Genomic DNA, 19,664 nt, shown 5'->3' on the forward strand with positions numbered 1-19,664 from the left:
TTTGGCAATTATGTGAAGGGTCACACAAACCACACCTCAGCAGTGAATGTTTGTCTAAGATTTTAAAGACATTTGATCAATCTTTTACAGCTTAACAGTTGGATAAATGTAAACTTTAATGTGATCATAAATAAATATTTTTTTTTCTTTATTTGAGGTTATTTTTTGTTTACCCAGACTTCGTTTACTTATATTACACAGTTTCCTGACAATTTCACAAAATTGTCCAAAACCATAATATGGCCACCAAGTTTTATATTATTGAAACATTTTAATGGTGATAAAAAATCAAGTGTTTTGTGTCTTTAAAGCATTTCCAAAAAAATCAACAAATATGCATTGACCTTTTGAAATGAACCAACTAGTGGAAAAAAAACCAACAAAAATGGCGGTTGAGACGTACAGTTAATGCTGGGTTTTATGTTACCCGGGCCTGGAGGGTCACAGACAGATGTGGCTGCATCTTAAAAGGAGTGTCTTCGAGGTGCCTTGAGGCTCATTCGGCCAATTTAAAAGATGTCCAGTGGGATTTCACAGATGGGCGGGACTTACCAGCTCCAATTTATGCCATACATTAATTCCTGTCAACATTTACATACTGTACTATAATGTCTGTAAAAGCTATTTACCTGTTCTCTTCAGATTATGGTGGAACTAGTGATGTTTGGTTGTACCCTTTGTCCAGCCTCCCTCATGCAAATACCATGGATGAGAACATAATCAATCACAGCAGCTCTGATTTCACTACATATTACTGTTATTTGTCTTCTCACATCATTAGCCACAAGTGTGATCAGTTTTGAGTTGTTGGGTTAAAGTGGTGGCATCTGTGCTTTCTTTGTGTTTGACTTTTGTTACCTGTGCACACCAATTATGCAGCAGTGGTGCATCGCAATGAAAATGTGTTGGCAAGTTGTGTCCAAACAGGTGAGAAGTGCCTATGGTTTTGCCAAAGGAATGATTGATTCAATCAGTGGGTTCAGGCAACTGAGAATATGGTTCAGACAATAGGGTTTAGTGTTTCAGAAATTGAGAAAAACTGTCATTTCTGACCGGAGTGTTAGAATTTCTGCAAGGAGTGTGCACTTATGGAGAGTGCAGGGTTTGGGGTTGTTGAAAAAATGAAAAATCTGTATAACCCACCTGTGTGTCACCTAAATGCCCCTTACGGGTTGTTTAAGTGTTTGGCTACGACCTGTCACCCGCAGCATGCCCATAGGAAAAAAATGTGCGTGAATATTTTTACTTTACAGACAAGAGAAATATCTACAATCTTAAAATTTCATGTGTGTCAAGTAGAGGTTTTCCCATTTTTCCCTGAAGACAGCCTGTATCCCCCTGTAAGGGAAGTTGTGACTAAACCAAAGAAATCACTTTGTGTCTCTTTGTAATATTTTAGACTATTACACACAAACCAGCAGACATGTTTAAAAAAAAGTCTGCTGATCGGCAAATACAAATATATGCATTTTTTTACTACATTTATTCATATTTGTGACGACAATTTTAAGGAGTTATCACTCTTAAGAGAATCTCTATAAACCCTGGGTGTTGTTTATGTGTAAACCGATTGTGTATTCCCATGTGGGGAGACTTCAAATGTTATCTATACACAGGAGAGCACCAAGTGCATGAAGAATAGACAATCTAGAAATCTAAAAGTCAAGCAGCTCATATTCCCCAGCCACAGCCCCTCTTCACCTTCTCCTCCACCAATTTTCTTCCCTAAAGCACATAGGGTGAGACTTATCTGATTTTCCTGTTCAGTTTCTTCCTGCATCTCACTTTCTATGATTTAATCTCTACGTGTCTCTCTCACTTCCTGCATACCTTTTTATGCGCTTATCTACAGCTAGCAACTGCATTGGGTCTTTCAATGATGCGAGGCCCATACCTCCTCCTCCCCGATCACCTGTGTGACCCTGACACTTTGCAGTGGGTGTGTATCGGGATGTGTGTCGTGTGGGTAGGAGTGCAATCATCCCCCCTGGGGACTGCCAGAAACAGTTCCAATAATTGCCTTGAAAACACTACACATTTGCTCTTGATAACCCTTTCTTCTCTCATCTATCTCTTAAGCAGCTTCACCCACGTGATTTCCATCCGTTTTTGGAGCGTCCTCCTTCACTGGGGTAACTAAGTTGCTTGACTGACAGCCTGTCAGCCGCACATCAGTTCGAGTCAGAGGTGAAGTTGGAGTAATATCCCTGTAGGGTACCAAAGGGGTGGACTAATGTAAAAAGTGAGCAGGCAGCGGAAGACGAAAACTGACATTTTGGGTCTCAACAGTCAATGTTTGGATACAGAAATCTTAGCATTTTGTTTTATCTTTGTTTTTGGTGAATAAACCCAACATTCCCCAGCTGCCTTGGTATTTTACTATAGGAACTTTTAAACTTTTCCAAAGGTTGTGTGGATGGACACACACTGAATGGCTCAACCAATGGATAGATCAACAAGTCTTTAGCAAATGACTAACACTGATATAATTCGTTTTATTTTTTTATACACTAAATATCCTGCATTCAAATCTCTACAGAATATTGAATGATTTAATTATGGTTACATAAGTCATATGCTTTGTTAATTATCCAAAACTGTAAAACCTCAAGTTTGTTTAATTACATTTTTTTTTCAATCAAATAGTTATTCACACCATCTATTTTTGTGGTTGAAAAGTTCACTAATCCTTATGCTGCTTTCACACCGAATGGTATTAGTGCAGCAGGAGTGCTCAATTTCAATATTAAGTCAATGTATAGATCAGGGGTGCTGCAGTGCAATTTGAGCGCCAAGTGCAAAAATTCTGATACACTGAATATTTAGCAACGCAAGTTCGAATATCTGAACTTTGGTTCAGAATTTGCATCGCGTCAAGCAGTCAGGTACTCAGCTTTTGCCCATGATGTGTTAATGACGCAGTGGAGTCCAAAACCAGCATGGAAGAGTGGTTGATTGTTCTCTTGAACTCTGATATTTTTCTTCTTTGTATGGAGAAAATAATAAAAGGTCCTCTAATTTCATTCTCATTTGTCTTTTTTTCCTCCACAGATTAAAGCAGGTTCTCAAACTGGGCCACAGAGAGGTGGAAGTACCGCTGAAAGTGCCATCATTCAAAATCACAATCAGTTTTATTATTTTCATTTGAACTCTATGGATTTAAAAAAAACTTTGGTTCAAGTCATAGACTGTATATGAAAAATGGACTGAGTTACCATGGACTACTATCACATTTCAAATAGGAAGTACTCACTTGTTCCAGAAAGCCAAAATCTCATAGACTTCTACTGAGAAATAAACAGCAATTACTCAGTCATTACTTTGTCAGAATGACCATTCTTACCTTTTAAACATCCTGCTAATCCTATTTTTCTTCTCATGTTTCTTTCTTTGTGGCAAGTTATTCAAGTTATAAACTGGCCAATCAGATGCCACAATAAAAGCATGTGGTGCCCACTGGCCCCACCTCATGTGTTCAAAACGTTTGATTGACAGACTGTCGAGTTTTCAGTGGACGGAGTGTAGCTTTCCAACAAGCTCACTTCTAATTAACGAGTGGTTGCCATAGAAATGTCAACTTGGACCAATCACTAATTTACTAAAGTTGTCTGGTTCCAACATGGAGATGTCTGTATTATATAAAAAGGACATATTTACTTTATTTCATTTTAACCGGAAGTGAAGCATTTTCTATCAGTGACGTTGCACTCTCTCTGTCCAGTTCTCTCCAATACAGTCAACAGTTCAAGTGATCACAAATATCATTTCAGTGACTGTTGTCACAACTTTGGAGTGCTACATCACCACATTGGATTTTTTTTTTTTATTTCCGACATAAAAAAAAACAACAAATAACAAAAAAAAAAAAAAACAATTAACTAAATTAAACAAAAACATGGAGTACATTGATTTTTTTCCTCTATATAGCTTGTATGGAGAGGATAACCCCATCAGTAGCAAATAATACGATCTTCTGTCTGATCTTATTTCAGAAAAAGATATATAATACATCATCCTCATTGTGATTTAGAACAACAATGAACTTAGAATAACAAACAAAGGCTACTGATTTTAAGATACCACAAAAGACAGATTTTTGAGGCCTTAAAACTTTTTAGCATTGATTTAATCTTTTTAATGTTTTGCTACTATCCAACAAAGGTTAATTGCCTATTTTTATATGCATATTTTTTTACATTTTAAACGTTACAGATCCAAATGCTGAAATTGTAACAGATCGTGTTGAAATGTAAGAAGAACAGAAAGAAGTTTTCCTGCTGAAGGACAAACAGAACTAAGACTCAGAGGTCTTAGATTAATATTCATATGCAATATGTTCTCCTGCTCCACGTTTTACTATTTACTTAAAAAAAAGGTAAGCTGCCGCTGTGCTGCATATGTATTCAAGTGGAAATAATTACAAGGGTAACCTACCAAACAGCAAAATATGAGCGTGACTAAGATACTGAAACTAATTGCAAGTGTTTGCTGCTTGATTAACCAGCAAATATTCACGTGAAGCTGCAGCGCCGTCGCAGAAAACCAGTGGCAGGTAGACGACCAACCAATCATACTGGAGGATTTTGCAAGCAACAACTTGAATGATTGCACTGCATTTGTCAAGGGAGGATGATGAAGAAATACAAAGACACACATCCATTTTTTATGTTCTCTTCATCCTGTTCAGGGTTGTGGGGCGGCTGGAGCCGCTCCAAGCTGGCACCGGGCCAGGCGCTGGGCACAGAGACACATATGAATATTTTAACTCGTACAACAGTGCAATAAAAGTAAAACTATGACAAGTTACAAACAACTTAACTGTTGGATTTTTTTTTTTTTTTTTTTGTATTTTAGATAAAATATGGAAGAGGCTGTTCCTACTTTACCTCTGCATAAAAAGAAGTAGAACAGAAGCTTAGATTGAGATTAATCGCACCAGCGTCTGAGAGCAAAAGCCCCAAGAAAACATCATCTTATGCCAGTTCATTAACTGTTGCTTCATGAGGGGAAAAAACCTCAAAAACGTAAGAGTGGTGTCACTGTGGGAGCTCCATGTGTTTTCTTACCTGGTCCATCAATTCTGAAGAAAAATAAGTTTTAGAATGTGAAAGACCTGTTTAATGTGGAAAATAAAGATTTCATGGTGATCCAGATCCACGGTCAGGGTACATTTTGCTCGATTATGGAAAAAGGAAGCTGGCTGTCAAGCAGGGATACAGGAGAAAACTGTGCATGGGTCAACGCTCAGCAGGAGCAGGAAGGAAACTTTTCTTTAAAGATGGAATTCTCAATTCTTTTCAAATGACACTTTTTTTAAAATCTAAAAACAATCAACACCCACTGAGCGCTCGCATGTCACACAAACAAACGCGTTATTGAATGCTCTGAAAGGCTGCTTGGATCTGGTTGGTCCCCAGCTGTCAGCTGCTGGACTCGTCACACACACATGAATGCTCACGGAATACACACCAAATAGCATCATATTGGCTCTTGAAGAAATGCCAGCATTGCCATGGAGACCCTCTCTTCCGATTAAAAGGGAGGTTAATTGAAATTTTCTAACTCATCATTCAATAAAGAAGCATTCAAGGGGAAGACGTGAAAGACAAGGGAAGTGGGTCTGAAACAGCAGTGGTTCCATTCTATATAATGTAACTATGAATTAGATTTTTTTGATTGTGCATACAGTTGTTTGTTAGGCAACAGATAAATGACAGAGTGAGGGGAAGAGAGCAGCAGGCTCTGCGCTCTGAGCTGTGAGTGACAGAATGGTCTTGGGAAATGAGAAGTCTTGGGCTTCTGTGGCGGCTGACTGCTCTGTGCATATTAATCGGAAAATGAAAACACAAAGGTGTGAAAAGAGGGTCAGAAACTTGTAAAATCAAAAAGAGCAAAGAGAAGGCACTCGTAAATATGTTCTTCTATGATTCTAAGAAAGAACGTCGCTTCTACGGTGGCCCTGAGGTTCAAAGCACTTGACGCAAAACTTAAAGATCAAAGTGAAAAAATGAAAAAAACAAATAGGGCCTAATAAAAAAACAACAGATAAAAAAAAAAATTCCAGAAACAAAAAATTTAAATTTCGGAAAACAAAAGTAATTTTCTGAAAACAAAATGTAAAATGATGAGAAACCTGAAAAGGTAGATTTTCTGGGGGATCACATTTAGACAAATAGATCCATGTATGTTTTTTTTTCTTTGTTGGAGCAGGCTTTGGCTCTAACTTGTGCAGTTGGATACCTCTGAATATTGATCAACCTTTTTTTGCTAGGCTAATGTTAGCTTGGGGTTGTGAGGGGCTGTAAGCTAGTGAGAGTGCATGTAAATAGAGGGATAAGGGGAAGTGAGGGGAGGCTCACAGTCCCGCCCACAATTCAGGTGACTTTCTAATGACTTATCGCTGCTCTGAAGAAATGATGTCCTAGAAAAAAACAGGTTTTTTAAAACTTGGTTAAAAACTGCATATTCATAATTAAAAGACCACTGGGAAAGCTTTGAAAATAGATCAAAAGATGATTGAAGTGGGATTTCAATTTTCTATCATTTGCCTGAAGCCATTTGTGTGTCCTTGATGTATTTTTATGTATTTTGTTTTTAAGTCGTGTGACACAAGTCACTTACAGCTTTTTATGTGACTGTATATGTGAAGTACCTGACATAAAAAGCACAGAATGCAGGACTAAAAACAGGTTTTCTCAGAAAAGCCTGACAGATTTCAGTGTAAATAAAAGCTTTTTCATTATGTGTTTAAAGCCATCTTTGGCAAGCTGCTTTACACTTTGCATTATCAATTCCAGACATCATTTTTACTTCTTTAAAGCAAACTTTTTTTTTTCTTTATAAGTGGGGGGGGGGGTGTATGTGTTTGTTAATAAAAACAAGTAAAGTGCTGTGTTTTATCAAAATGTAACATAAATCCAGAGTTAAAACAGAAACCCCCAATTCACCAGGAGGTTACATAAACATCAGGAGGAGATTTCTATCATTTGATGCTTAAAGAGCAGTTTTTGTTGTGAAGGCAAAGCCTTGCTGATGAGAGTAGGAAAAACTAAATTCCCACTGCATTTACGTAACGAAGACCAGTGAACAGCTTCATTATTCTGAATTAAGTTTGAATGCATCATATAATTGGAGACACTGAATCCTTGCTGAGTTAATTAAGAGTAAATGAAATAATGTTGATGAAACATTCATGACGGAACTCACAGATGCAGTACAGAGAGCTGGTTAAAAAATTATGCAAAAAAATAGAGATTTGGAGTGGAAAATAACTTTCTTCAAAATGATAACAAATAAACAGCTGGATTCTTTTCTTATTCTATCCCATGTGAAAGAGTGAAAATGTATCAATATAGAGTAATAATTTAGCAAGAATGTTAAATATTGTTGTGAAATTTGTAGAAATGCTTGAAAGATCCATTCAAACCCTAAATCAGGAACAGATGGAAATAAATGATGTTTGAAAAAGCTAAGGTTTATGACGCCGCAGATGAAATAGGAAGCCTAAAGTCTCCAATGACAGACAAATAGATCCCTGTACCAGGGGCGGTGCTGGTAGCTAGGGGTTGCTATCGCAACTGCAAGATTTGAGATGGCAATCTCTTAACAACCCCCAAAATAAAAAGGCCTAAATCTAATGCTTTACTTAAAAATGTTAATTTTTCCCCAAGTTGATTGCTTGCCATCGATTTCTATTTAGCATTCGATGTTTTTCATGTTTGTCTATTGTTTATTTATTTTTTGTGACAAAAAAATTCTTGGCTGAAAACATTCATGCAGTAGCACTGTCTCGACAGAGAGGGCGCTCGTTCGTGTTTGTTTGAGTTCGTTCTCGACTTTTATTCAAACCAGATAATTGGAGTGGGACTTTAAAACCCACATTTTCTCTAGAAAAGAGAAGAAAAACCAAATTCAACTATCAAAAAATAGATTGTTTTGAGCTTTCAAAAACATGTTTCGCTAGCTAGGTAGCGAAAAACTGTTTTCTTCATCAGTTTAAGGCAGGAGTCCCCAAACTTGTTCTTGTGAGGGCCACATAACTGTTTTCTTCCCTGATGTGGAGTCGGGGTCGGTTTGTAGGCCAACAGAAAAAGTCTAACAATCACAGCCTAAACATAAACGTAACGTAACGTAAACATAAACGTAAACATTTATGGTTTTCCGAAAAGCCACACATGGCCACATTTTAAATAATCATATAACCGATCATCATTTCTGTAATCTTCACAAAAAAAATAATACTGAAACATTTTAAAAATTAGAACTATACCACTACCTGTGGTAGACTAATAGCTGAAGAGTCTTCAAAATAGCCTAAAAAAAACTTGAAAAAAGCCTAAATTAGCCAAAACAGCTAGAATGTAGCTAAAATATTAGCTAAATGCTAATGTATCTCAAAAAAAAAAAAAAAGAAAAAAAAATGTCTAATTTAGCGTGAACACTTTCGGGGGCCGGGCCAAACGTTAAGGAGGGCTGGATCCGGCCCTCAGTTTGGGGACTCCAGGTTTAAGGGGTTTCACATTTTTTTTCATATATTTTTTTTTTTTTTTTTTTACTAATGTATCCACTAGTTTTGGTAAAATGTGCCATAAGACTAAAACTTTGGAAAAAATAACTTTTTAATGTAAATGTATGAAAATCCATATTTATTAATTCATTTAACATGATTTCAAAGCAAATATCTGAAAACAAGTAACATTTAAGAATAAAAATGCACATTTATGATCTATTTGGATTGCAAAAAGTGGTACACTTGCAGTGTGATTCATCATTATTATCTTAGCTTAGTCTGTTTATATCACCGCAGTGCACTTATCAACAGAACAAAGTTAGATTTCTTTATTCTCATCACTCAAATGATTCCTACACCCTCAGGGCTTCTGCTTCATGCTGACTTTAGTGGAGTTTCACTGTGTCAACAGAGATAAATTCTTAGGATGAAAAATCTTCTATATATAGATTTCACTCACTCTACTTCATTAAAACTTTAATTAGGAATTTAAGATGAAGAGTATTTTTTTAATCATTTTTATACACATTCCATTTTGCACAAGACACCCAACTTAATTAATCTTCTCTCATGCTTTAACATTTACTGGAAGTGTGTTTAGTAAAACATTATTAAAAGCAAATATATCATGGAAATAATGAGTCAGGGGTTTCAAATTAGGGTTTTGTGGGCCTAGATTGGCAAAACATTGGCAAAACACTAAAAGTCATATGATCGCTTTGCAGCGAAGGTTAGTTGATATTCATGAGGTTGAAATAGACAATTTAGAATAAGACGGTGTAAACAGTGGTGCTAATTGGAATGCAGTCAAGGAACTGATTAACGTGTAAGATGAATCAAACTCTGCATTTTGTTTTTAGTCGCAATTGTTGGCCAGTTTGTGCATTACTGATGAATGGCCTCCTTTGTTTTGTACTGTGACCATTTTACATGCGATATTTAGGACGTACTCAGACTGGACACACTTGGCTCACTTAAAGTGAACCAGAGTTTGTTTCCCCCAATAATCTAGTACACATTTTCAGTTTAGGTACACCCGAGCAGACCCCGATACAGGACTAGGAACCACTCTGGGATCCATCTGTCAAGGTCGTCTAGGTTTGATTCCAGTCGGACTGAGCTTGAGTTTGAGTCTGAGTTTCCTAAGTCTGACTATGCTCTGTGCTGGTGGCAGAGTAACTAAACCAAAATGGCAACACTGACCAGGATTTACGTGATGTAAACAGAGAGCCATAAACAACAGTGGAGCAATGATGCAACAGCACCTCCTTGAAATGTGGTCGGATGACTGCGGACTCATTAGAACCACTTTTTATTAGATCCACATAGCGTCCCACACTGTTTTCTCAACAAAATGTCATATACACTTATTCACATAAGGTAAAGTGTTGTACCTGACCTTAATGCCGTCGTTCAGAATTGGTCTGCGAAACGTAAAGTTTGAAAACATGAACTATCCCAACAAGGTTTGCAAAGTGTTGGACTTCCATTATTCTTTCTCTTGTGATATTTCCCCATCCTCGTAATTCCTGGCCAATGACAAAAGAGATCTTTAGTCACATGGCCTTGTTTACAAGCTTCTTTTTTAAAACAGCAAAGTCTAGTTAACGCCCGTCTGAAAACAGACCAAACACAAGGTTCAGGACTCGATCCAGGCCTAATAAAGCGAACTCAGTCCGGACCAATGGATAATTGCAGTCTAAATTCACCCTCAGGTTTTTTTCTTCACTGCAGTTGAGTCTATTCATTCTGTTTGTGATCCAACATGTGACACAACTTACATCTCACTAGGTTCATATGTGTCTATTTAGAGGTACATAAGATGTAGTGATATTTTCGTCAGCTTTTAGATGCATTTTTGATTCAAGACCCTGATTGGCTTGGGAGTCAAGTGGGCGGGGCATGGCCCAAGATCCGAGCACGTGCTTTGCACTGCCAGGTTTTAGACAATAGATGTGTCAGCTGTAGCATTTTCAGGATGGACATAGACACAATTTTAGTTTGTTTGAAACAAAATGGACAAATGTTTCGGATAACTAAAAGAAGTTAATACTAATATTGATATATAGCTTGTTGAAGTGGATCTATACTGCATGCAGGTGATCACAGGAAATGGACTGTAGATGACGTATTTTTGTTAGTCAGATATTGTTTTCTTTTGATGTTCTGACAAAATTCTAAGAAAAGGAAAAATATTTCATTTTAACTGACAAAAACCCAACAGTTAGCCTGTAAAGCCCTCTTAAGTAGTTATCTTACTCCTGTGATGTCCTCCAGCTTGCTTCTTCCTCGGCTCCCACATTTCCACCGACTGCAATCCAATTAGATGATTCTAATGCTTTGTAATCAGTGGAGACATGAGCAGGCGCGCATGAACATGAATACAGACAGACGCAGCGCACACCGCTCCACCTGCTTCACAGGAACTCTACCGTCTAGCCTGCTTGGACTCTGGAAGCAGAGATACAGTGTAGTGATTAAGATGTGAAATAACTGTAAGTGACAGAAGCGGGTGGAGTGAGATGGGAGAAATTTGAATTTGGCTCTTTTAAACATTTCAAAAACAGTGCTGTTCTTGACGACAGATGTGTTATGAATGAAATCAAAGTAGTTTAGAACTTTTCAGTAGACAAAAAAAACAGGCTTTAATGAGAAAATCATTGATAGTATTGAAGAAATGTTTTTTTTAGAACATCTGAACATAGTCCTGTATCTGAACATCTAAAGTGTCCTAATCTAAAGAGATTGAGAATCCCATTGGTAAAAGTCACATAAACTTCAAGCCCTCAGGGGTAACTGAATAACAAACTAGAAAGCAACCACGATCGATACAGATACATCGACCCAGGAGGACCTTGGGTAAAGACATAGATACTTAAAACTGTCAGTCAACTAGATCAAGAGGAAAGAAGTGCATCAATAATCTCAGTGTAAAAATGTCTTACAGCCCCTGAAGCAAGAGCTCTTCTCCATCAGGTCGTGGTGTGTCATAATGCTTGAATCTTACATCATTATACTATGCTTATACTATGCTTTGCAGCTAAAATATCAATTTCTTACAACACATGTATTACACTTGTTGATGAGTAAACTTGCTTGTAAATGTGGATGTGTTTGATCAGGAGACAAAGTTTGATCAATCATCCCTGTTTTTCTCTCTTGACTGGAATTCTATAGGAACAAAGTCTTGGTCTGAGCTTTTGTATGACATCCAATGCCACAATAGCCAACACATCTTCATTCCCAACTGTTACATATTGATGTTTGGTTAAGGACCCCTCTGCGTCAAAAATTTATGTTTTGGGTGTCCCCAACTCGCCATTTTTGATGTCCTGGCTGTTTGTAAAATCAAGGGTCCACAACCCTCAGGACGCAGCAGCGGATGCGGTACAGCACGTGAACTGGTCCTCAGGGCGCGACTGGTACCCTAATCCAGTACCAGTAACCTGACCCGGTACCAGATGCGGTACCAGACCTGACTCAATACCAGACGTGGTACATGATGCAAACCAGGCATGAACATGGTACCAGACACGCTCGGTACCAGGTTAGGGTAAGGGTACCAGAACTGGGTTAGGGCACCGGTGCGGTCCGAGTACCAGTACTGGATCGGTTCCGGTTCATGGCCCAGTGGTTTGGACTCGTGATTTAATGAGAACAGCCAGCAGGTTACGAATCGATGAGTTGAGGACACCCAAAACATATTTTTTTGACGCAGAGGGGTCCTTAACCAAATGCCAATATGTGAGAATGTGTATATAGACAGTATATAGAGAGAATTGGAGTGATCATCTTCTGCCCCCTCGCATTCCAAATGGAACGTACCTGCTGGTCCCAGAAACCCAAAATCCCATAGACTTCTTTAGAGAAATAAAGAGCTATTATTCAATCTGTTTGTCAGAATAACCATTCTTGCTCTGGTGTCTCTTTTTAACATGTTCCTATAACTGTATGAATTTGTTTTCCTCGGCTGAGCTGCCATTTGGCTTAAAAAACTGTATGGCTAGATATTTCTAGCCATCTTTTTGCATTGGTAATGTTAAGTTAGGGTTATGAGGGCTGTAAGCTAGTGGGAGAGAATTTTAAAGGGATCATTAGAAGTGATGGCAGGATTACTCTATGCCAACAGTTCTGTCCTTAATTCAGGCAAATTTCTGATGATCTATTGTCGCTCTGCAGAAACTATATCCTAGAAAATGACTTTTTTTTAAATTATTTTGGCGAAAAATGGCATGATCATAATTAAAACATCACTGGTAACGCTTTAAAATAGATCAAAATATGATAGGAGTGACCGTATTCACAATTACTGTGATTTTTCTATTGAGTTTGACAACTGATGATGATTTCAAAAGACGGTGAATGTTTTTTTTTTTTTTTGTTATTTTTTTCACGGATAGGTCAGCTGCACATCTAGAGGTAAGACTAGGTATAAATGGGAGGACATTAGCAAACCATTATGGCACTAAGACAAAATATATATCATTCATTAATTGAAATCTGACTCGACTAAAACACTAAATTGACTCTTTAAAGCTTCATAAAAGCAGAAATCCGGATATTCCGATGACTGGATTTTAAATACAAGCATATTTCACCGTAACCTTAATATCCCACTGACCTGCTTCCTTTCTTTACCACATCATTATGTTGTAATTTTTTCCTCTGCGCTTGAAGATCTTCAAATAATCTTCCTATTCAGCTGCGCCTCTTGAGCTCTTCATCACACAAAAACATTCGAGAGACTCCCAACAGCTGATTACATAATGAGCTGCCACCTTTGCAAATTTTCTGAAAATTGCACTTAAATTGCAAGGAAAAAAAAAAGAACAGAATGCTGAAGGGTGCTAATTACTGTATATCCTTTCATGTATGCAAATCTACCCCATACAGAGCACACATGGTTAATGTTGCTATTATTCACACCACTGACTACGGCGAGTTCACTTTACAAATGCTTGGATAAAGCAATACTCTCATTAACCTCCTAAATGCCGCTGTGTGGATTAAATGCTACATAGCAATTTGCAACAACTTGCTCCTTGAAGAACGTTATAAGCTTCTGAAAGGTCACACAAGCCTCTTCTTTAAAAAGAAGTGGAATTTCAATAAATCTATAGGTTTCTCATTTTTTTTTCTAGAAGGATTATGAGTGTGAAATCCCTATGGAGATCTGCAACCAATAGATTGATAAAGAGCTCACATTTTAGCCAAATAACAGCTTACTAAAATAACAACAAATAAAGAAAACAGATTAAAGAGAGCACAACTGTGTGCATGGCAGCAATGTGGCGCAGTGGTTAGCGCTCTTGCCTCACAGCGAGAAGGCCCCGGTTCGAATCCCGGCTGGGACCTTTCTGTGTGGAGTTTGCATGTTCTCCCCGTGCATGCGTGGGTTTTCACCGGGGACTCCGGCTTCCTCCCACCGTCCAAAAACATGCTTCATAGGTTCATTGGTGACTAAATTGCCCCTAGGTGTGAATGTGAGAGTGGATGTGTGTGATTGAGGCCCTGTGACAGACTAGCGACCTGTCCAGGGTGAACCCCGCCTTCGCCCATCAGTAGCCGGGATAGGCTCCGGCACCCTGGAAATTATAATCGATAACCAGCCCTAAAATAAACACAAATGCCTGAATACCAACAATCAAAAGAAATGAAGGAACAGTGAATAAAGACAGAAAGTGACATCCTTGGGTGAAAAAAGCTTACAGTGGTGTATTTCTTTCACAGAGTGGTTGGTTCCGTGCCCAGCTTCCTAAGTCTAAAGGGAAATGTCCTTAGGTAATATACTGAACCCCACATTGCAGCTTAATGTGTTCCTCACATGTAAGTCACTTTGAATTAAAGTGTCTTCTCTGTCAAATGTAACATGACCCACTGCAGGACTCAGAGACGCCGCCGGCTCCGTCTTCTCAGTCAAAGAGCTAACACTGAAAGGTTTCTTTCGGCTGTACCGTCACGTCTCTTTCCATTTGCTGTTTTGATTTTGCACAGCACTAATATTTAAAATAAGACACTTGAGGAGCAGCTTGCTTCTCCTGAAATAAAGTGGTAAAAAGCACGGAGCAATCCAGGCGACATTTAGACATCCTGACCTACTAATGGAAAGGCACTAAATGGGACTTTTGAATTGAAGCCTAAATGTTAAATGCAATAAACCACCTTTTTTTCCCTCCACAAGACCCTCAAGATGTCCAATAAAACGGGCGTAGACCCATCTAAATAAATAAATAATCAAATCCCCTAATTAAATCTGAAAAATAGGGTTTTACCGGAGTGTTCAGTAAGTCTTCCTCCTCTGATTGAAATGCAAACCTGCCCACTCGTGGATTCTCCAAAATTCCGTTTGTTCTTCTACTCGAGCTAAATGTCAGGTTGTGGGTTCATGTGGTCTTTTAATGAATCTTTTGTATTTAATTATCAGTTAATTAAATCAGGAAAGAAATTCTATGCTGCCATTTTTTTAACTGAATTTATGCATCTAAATGACATTTAATGATTTGGAATACTTATGATGACATGCTACCATTTTTATCTTAAACTACGGCAGCAAGAGGTACATTTAAAATGAATGTAAAGAGATAAAATCAATGAAATCCTTAGCTGAGGACTTTTCTCATTTCATTTCCATTGTTATTTACTATGTTAGGATATTTGCACTAAAGCAACAAAACAAAAATCCTTATTTTATTTCAGTTTCATTGAAACTTTTGCATGTCAACTTGTTCTAAATGCAAAAAGGCTTTCTGGTTAGAGACGTTGGTCCATGAGAGGTAATGGTTGGCCGGGTCTGTCTGACCTTGTTTCTTTTCAAGAAAACCTTTAAACCTATTTTGTTATATAAAAGTCAGATTTCCAGTATATGATAAGTTTTTACTTTGGACATATGGAGGGGAATATAAAATCTCATCTAAACAATATCAAACACTCATTAAAAAAAAAAGAAAATCAGTTTTCCTATTTCTTAAAGGTTTTTCAACGGCTGTCAAAGGCAGATTTCTGTGCTGGATATCTCTTCTTTAGTCCAACTAGATTAATAATTTCTGTAAACACATCTCCTTTTTACAACAGGTCATTTTTTTGTATTATTGTCAATTAATTTAATAACAACATTCTAGTTGAAAAAAATAACACTTGTCTTTTAAAATGCATTGCTAATTTAATGTTGCAGCAAAAAATCCAGTGGCTAAGCGTTTGAGCTCCTAAAAACTTGTTTTTTTTTCTTAGACTTCAGCATATATTCTAAGATACTTCCCAACTTTTTAAGAAATATACAAGATTAGGAAACATCGTTTTAAATGTTAAATTGCTGATCAAAAAAAAAAACTAAAAAATAGGTATATAAATTTAGATAACAAGATAACTAGATTTTTGCAACAAAAAAAAATAATGAGTTTCCTAGCCGTTAGATTGTGTGTAAAGACTCGAACAAATAAACACAAAATAAATACGTTAGAGGCTAAAAATCTTAGAAAATGGAGTGGAGATTCATCGTTTTCAGTGATACATGGCAAAAATCCAATGAATATTATCTTGGAACCACCAACCTATTCAGCAACAACCATCAGAAGAAAAAAAATTAGCAGAAGTTCTAATAAAGAAAAAATAACATTTGTTTTGGATTCTATACAATTAGTGGAGCTGGTGATTAAAATTATTGTTCATTTTGTGGTGCAAGCACCAAATTTAGCATGGATGTACTTTAGGATCCCCTTTTCAGTAAAGTATGTTAGCTAAGAGAAAAGCCAATGCATATATATATAGAAAGAGAGAGCAATACTGCTTTTTGTGGATGAAGAGCCCATTTTGTTGAGTCATTTGATACCTTTATAACAACTGAATCACCATCTTTACAAATGGCCGCCATTTTCAATTTTTCTTGAGGCTAATGTGCTTTTTTGAAAAAAAAAAAGATCATAAGCTACATCCACACCAGATTTGCCTCTTGTACCACAAAATGCACCATTTGTGTGAAATGTCACCCTAAGCAGCTCCACTGTATATCTTCACACTAAAGATGGCAAGAATTTAGTTTAATTTAAAGTTTCACTCCATAGTTTTAACAATAATCAGTCACGAATTTGCATAAATTTAGAGGTAAATCTCAACACAGACATAAGAGGAATACAATTATGCAAAAATACATTTAGAAGTTTTGAGATCCACAGATAACAAGGAACTTAAAACGTTGCGTCTTTGTTAACATATGCGGCATCGCCATATTAAAAATGCAAAGATTTGCATGTGAATACCTGCTCTGCCTTTGTTGTTTTCATGTTTTGTGTGCCGCATGTGTTTGTTTTTCCTCTTAAAGCAGGACCAATTGCAATGTCACAGTGCAGTCAAACGCACCCACACATTCTTTTGCTTTCTGCCCATTTACAAAGACATTTCATGTTATGAGTCTGTAGAAAGAAATAAAGGCCGTCATTATGAGTTCACATAACTGTGTCGATGGCAGATAAACAACCACATTAGGCTGCTCTCCTGACAGACTATAGTAAATAAAAATGTATTTATGTTTTATGGAAACATATTTTTTATTTTCTAATGACAAAAAACATTCCGTGTAGGGGGGACATGAATTAGCAGTCTTTAATTTTTTTTTTATGTTTTTAAATGATTTAATTCTAAATGTATGTGCTAATATTAAGGTCAAATTGAAATTGACTCAGTTTAATTATAATACCAGCTCAAAGTTTGAGTGCTTGTTTTACATTGCAAACCTAATTTAAAGCCCAGGTTGTTATTTTCTGCATTTGCACTTAAAAGTTGTTGGGGATCAGTCAAAACTGCCTCATTCCACACGTTTATAGACTATATCCAGTTTAGTAATATTAGACTTCTTTATTGTAAGTTAGGATATTTTTCTAAATCTACACCAAACTACATGCTGCAGCCAAACGCTCCAGATGATCATCATCAACTGGGGTCATTATTAAAGCAGAATGAATGGCATTTTTCTGGTCTTGAAGTTCCAAATGTGTTAATGTGATCTGATGGAAACACACTAACAACGACCTCAGAGGAGCCATTTTTGCTGCCTGCAAGACCACAAACGATGATGAAGCCATTTCAGTTTGGAGTTCATCACTCAACAGAGAGAAAGCTCATTTTCAAATGAGAAAAAAAAAAAAAAAAACTCAAGACAGTTGCCAGTCTTACTAGCAAGGTCCCAGCAAGTTCACGCAAAGGTCAGACAGCTGAACGAAACTTGGCTACATTCCATAAACAGTGAGTTTTTTTTTTTTTTTTTTTAAAGCTATCTTTTATTTTTCTCTGAAAAGAGCATTTGAGCTGATGTAACTAACCTGGAGAAATACAGTTTTATATAGTTTTATACTTGTGAGGATACTACTGTAAGATCAGGAAGCCTTGAGCTGACTATGAAGAGATTTAAAGACTGATGGACAAAAAGAAAATACGGCTAATTTTATGTGTGGTTCATCTGCAGTTTATTGAATGATATAACTTAAATTTATGAGCTAAATTTGAACTGTGACTGATTGAAATCTGCCATGTTGACATTCATTTTTTTTCCTCACAAAATGTAGTTAAATTTAAAAATAAAATCTTAGCTAAGATTCTGTAAGCTGCAGCATCAAGCTTTGCAGTATGATCAACCCCGATACGCACAGGTAGCATCATCCTACCTTCCTGCACAGCCTGGAAAGGGTTGTTCCCATCCACAAATTCCACAGAGATGGTGATCTTCTCCGTCTCCAGTATCTCATTGTTCAAGTTGAGATCGGCCACAGCCAGACGAAACACCTCGTCATCTTTCCGTGCCGACTCATCAAAGATGGCACCTACAGAAAAAAACAAGAAGGAACAACAGAAAGCAGATCAGTACATCGAATAACTCTAGTTAAGCTTATTGCTTTGTGCCAGGAGGCGGAGCTACAGGGTTAAAGGGGCGGGACCCAAATTTTGAGTCAATATTTGGATAATTTTTGACAAAGATTAAGAAATCATCAAAACAAGCTTATTTCAACATTGTAAAATAAAAATCTATATTTTTAAATGAAATAAACACAGTTTTACTAACAAAACTTTTAGAAATATATGCTTTTTAGACATTTTTATTATTTTGTAATGGCCTTCCAGGGGTGTTTTACTACCCTTCCAAAGTGTCATGCCCCTCCCCATACAATGCTCTAGCTCCGCCCTTGCTCGGTGCAAATTTAAAATAACAAATTATTCATGACAAAAATCAATCATTTAAAAACAAAAAACAAAAATGGAAATCAAAGAAACTACCTTAAAAAAAAAATTGCTAGGAACATAAAAAAGTAGTATTAAAAAAAAAATTAAAATTAAAATTTCACTCTTATCATTTTTCAAATACTTTTTTACTAGAACTTGCGACTATGTAGAAAAAAAATATGAAAATGTGCATTTGAAAAATCTGCCCCCCACAAAAGTGCAAACTCAATTTGACCAACATTAGGTTCCAGTGAGAAATGAGCTGTAAAGATTGTCCATTGAAGTTCACAGTCCAAGTAGGTCATCCTCACTTTGCCAAAAAGGCTATTTGGGAAAAAAAAAGAGGAAATGAAAGAAGAACCCATTTGTGCCAGTAGATGTAATGGCAGATAAAGTTCCCAGTCGTCAATGCTAAATTGGTCATACAATTAAATGTCAACCTGTCAGCAATAGTAGGACAAAAAGAAGGTGGCAACAAACACTATCGACTGTTTGACAGAGATTTGGTATTTGCTTTACACTGCTGCACTCAATTAACCATGCCTTAGCTGTGTTTTCTTTCTTTCCTCTTACCTTTTCATTTCGACCCAGTTTAGCCCCTGAATCCATTAAGCTACTAATTGTGCAAGGCGGTGCACTAAAGCACTGACCAGAAAATAAGCCTCATATAGCATGATGTGCACTTGCGCATGTGTTTATGTTACAGGTTGCCAATTCCTTTAATAAGCCAGCTACGCTGGCGGAGGGCTGCTCTTTTCCACACTTAGAGGGCTGTAATTAGTTTTGTATAGGATGGTGTTAATACTTCAAAAGGCAAATTTACTGAGGCATATGTGTCATCTTCATGGTGCAAAGAGCAGCCCTCTGGATAAAGTCAAATTGAAAAATAGAGGAAACAGCAATAATCAAACAGGTAAGAAGCTTTGAATGGAAAATAAGCTTAAACTTT

The 19,664-nt window shown here is 37.0% G+C and overlaps 1 protein-coding gene across 1 annotated transcript in view; it reads right to left on the minus strand.

Annotated features, from left to right (window-relative positions):
* LOC112148145 (glutamate receptor, ionotropic, delta 2) overlaps nt 1–19,664 on the minus strand; it is a gene marked incomplete at both ends in the record, with an annotated part of 463,040 nt that overhangs the window by 348,614 nt on the left and 94,762 nt on the right. Inside the window, 1 exon segment of the mRNA XM_024274979.2 lies at nt 18,163–18,318. Within this exon segment, the coding sequence (XP_024130747.1) occupies nt 18,163–18,318 (156 nt within the window).

Source organism: Oryzias melastigma, linkage group LG9 (genome assembly GCF_002922805.2).
Source record: "Oryzias melastigma strain HK-1 linkage group LG9, ASM292280v2, whole genome shotgun sequence".
Classification (NCBI taxonomy): domain Eukaryota; kingdom Metazoa; phylum Chordata; class Actinopteri; order Beloniformes; family Adrianichthyidae; genus Oryzias; species Oryzias melastigma.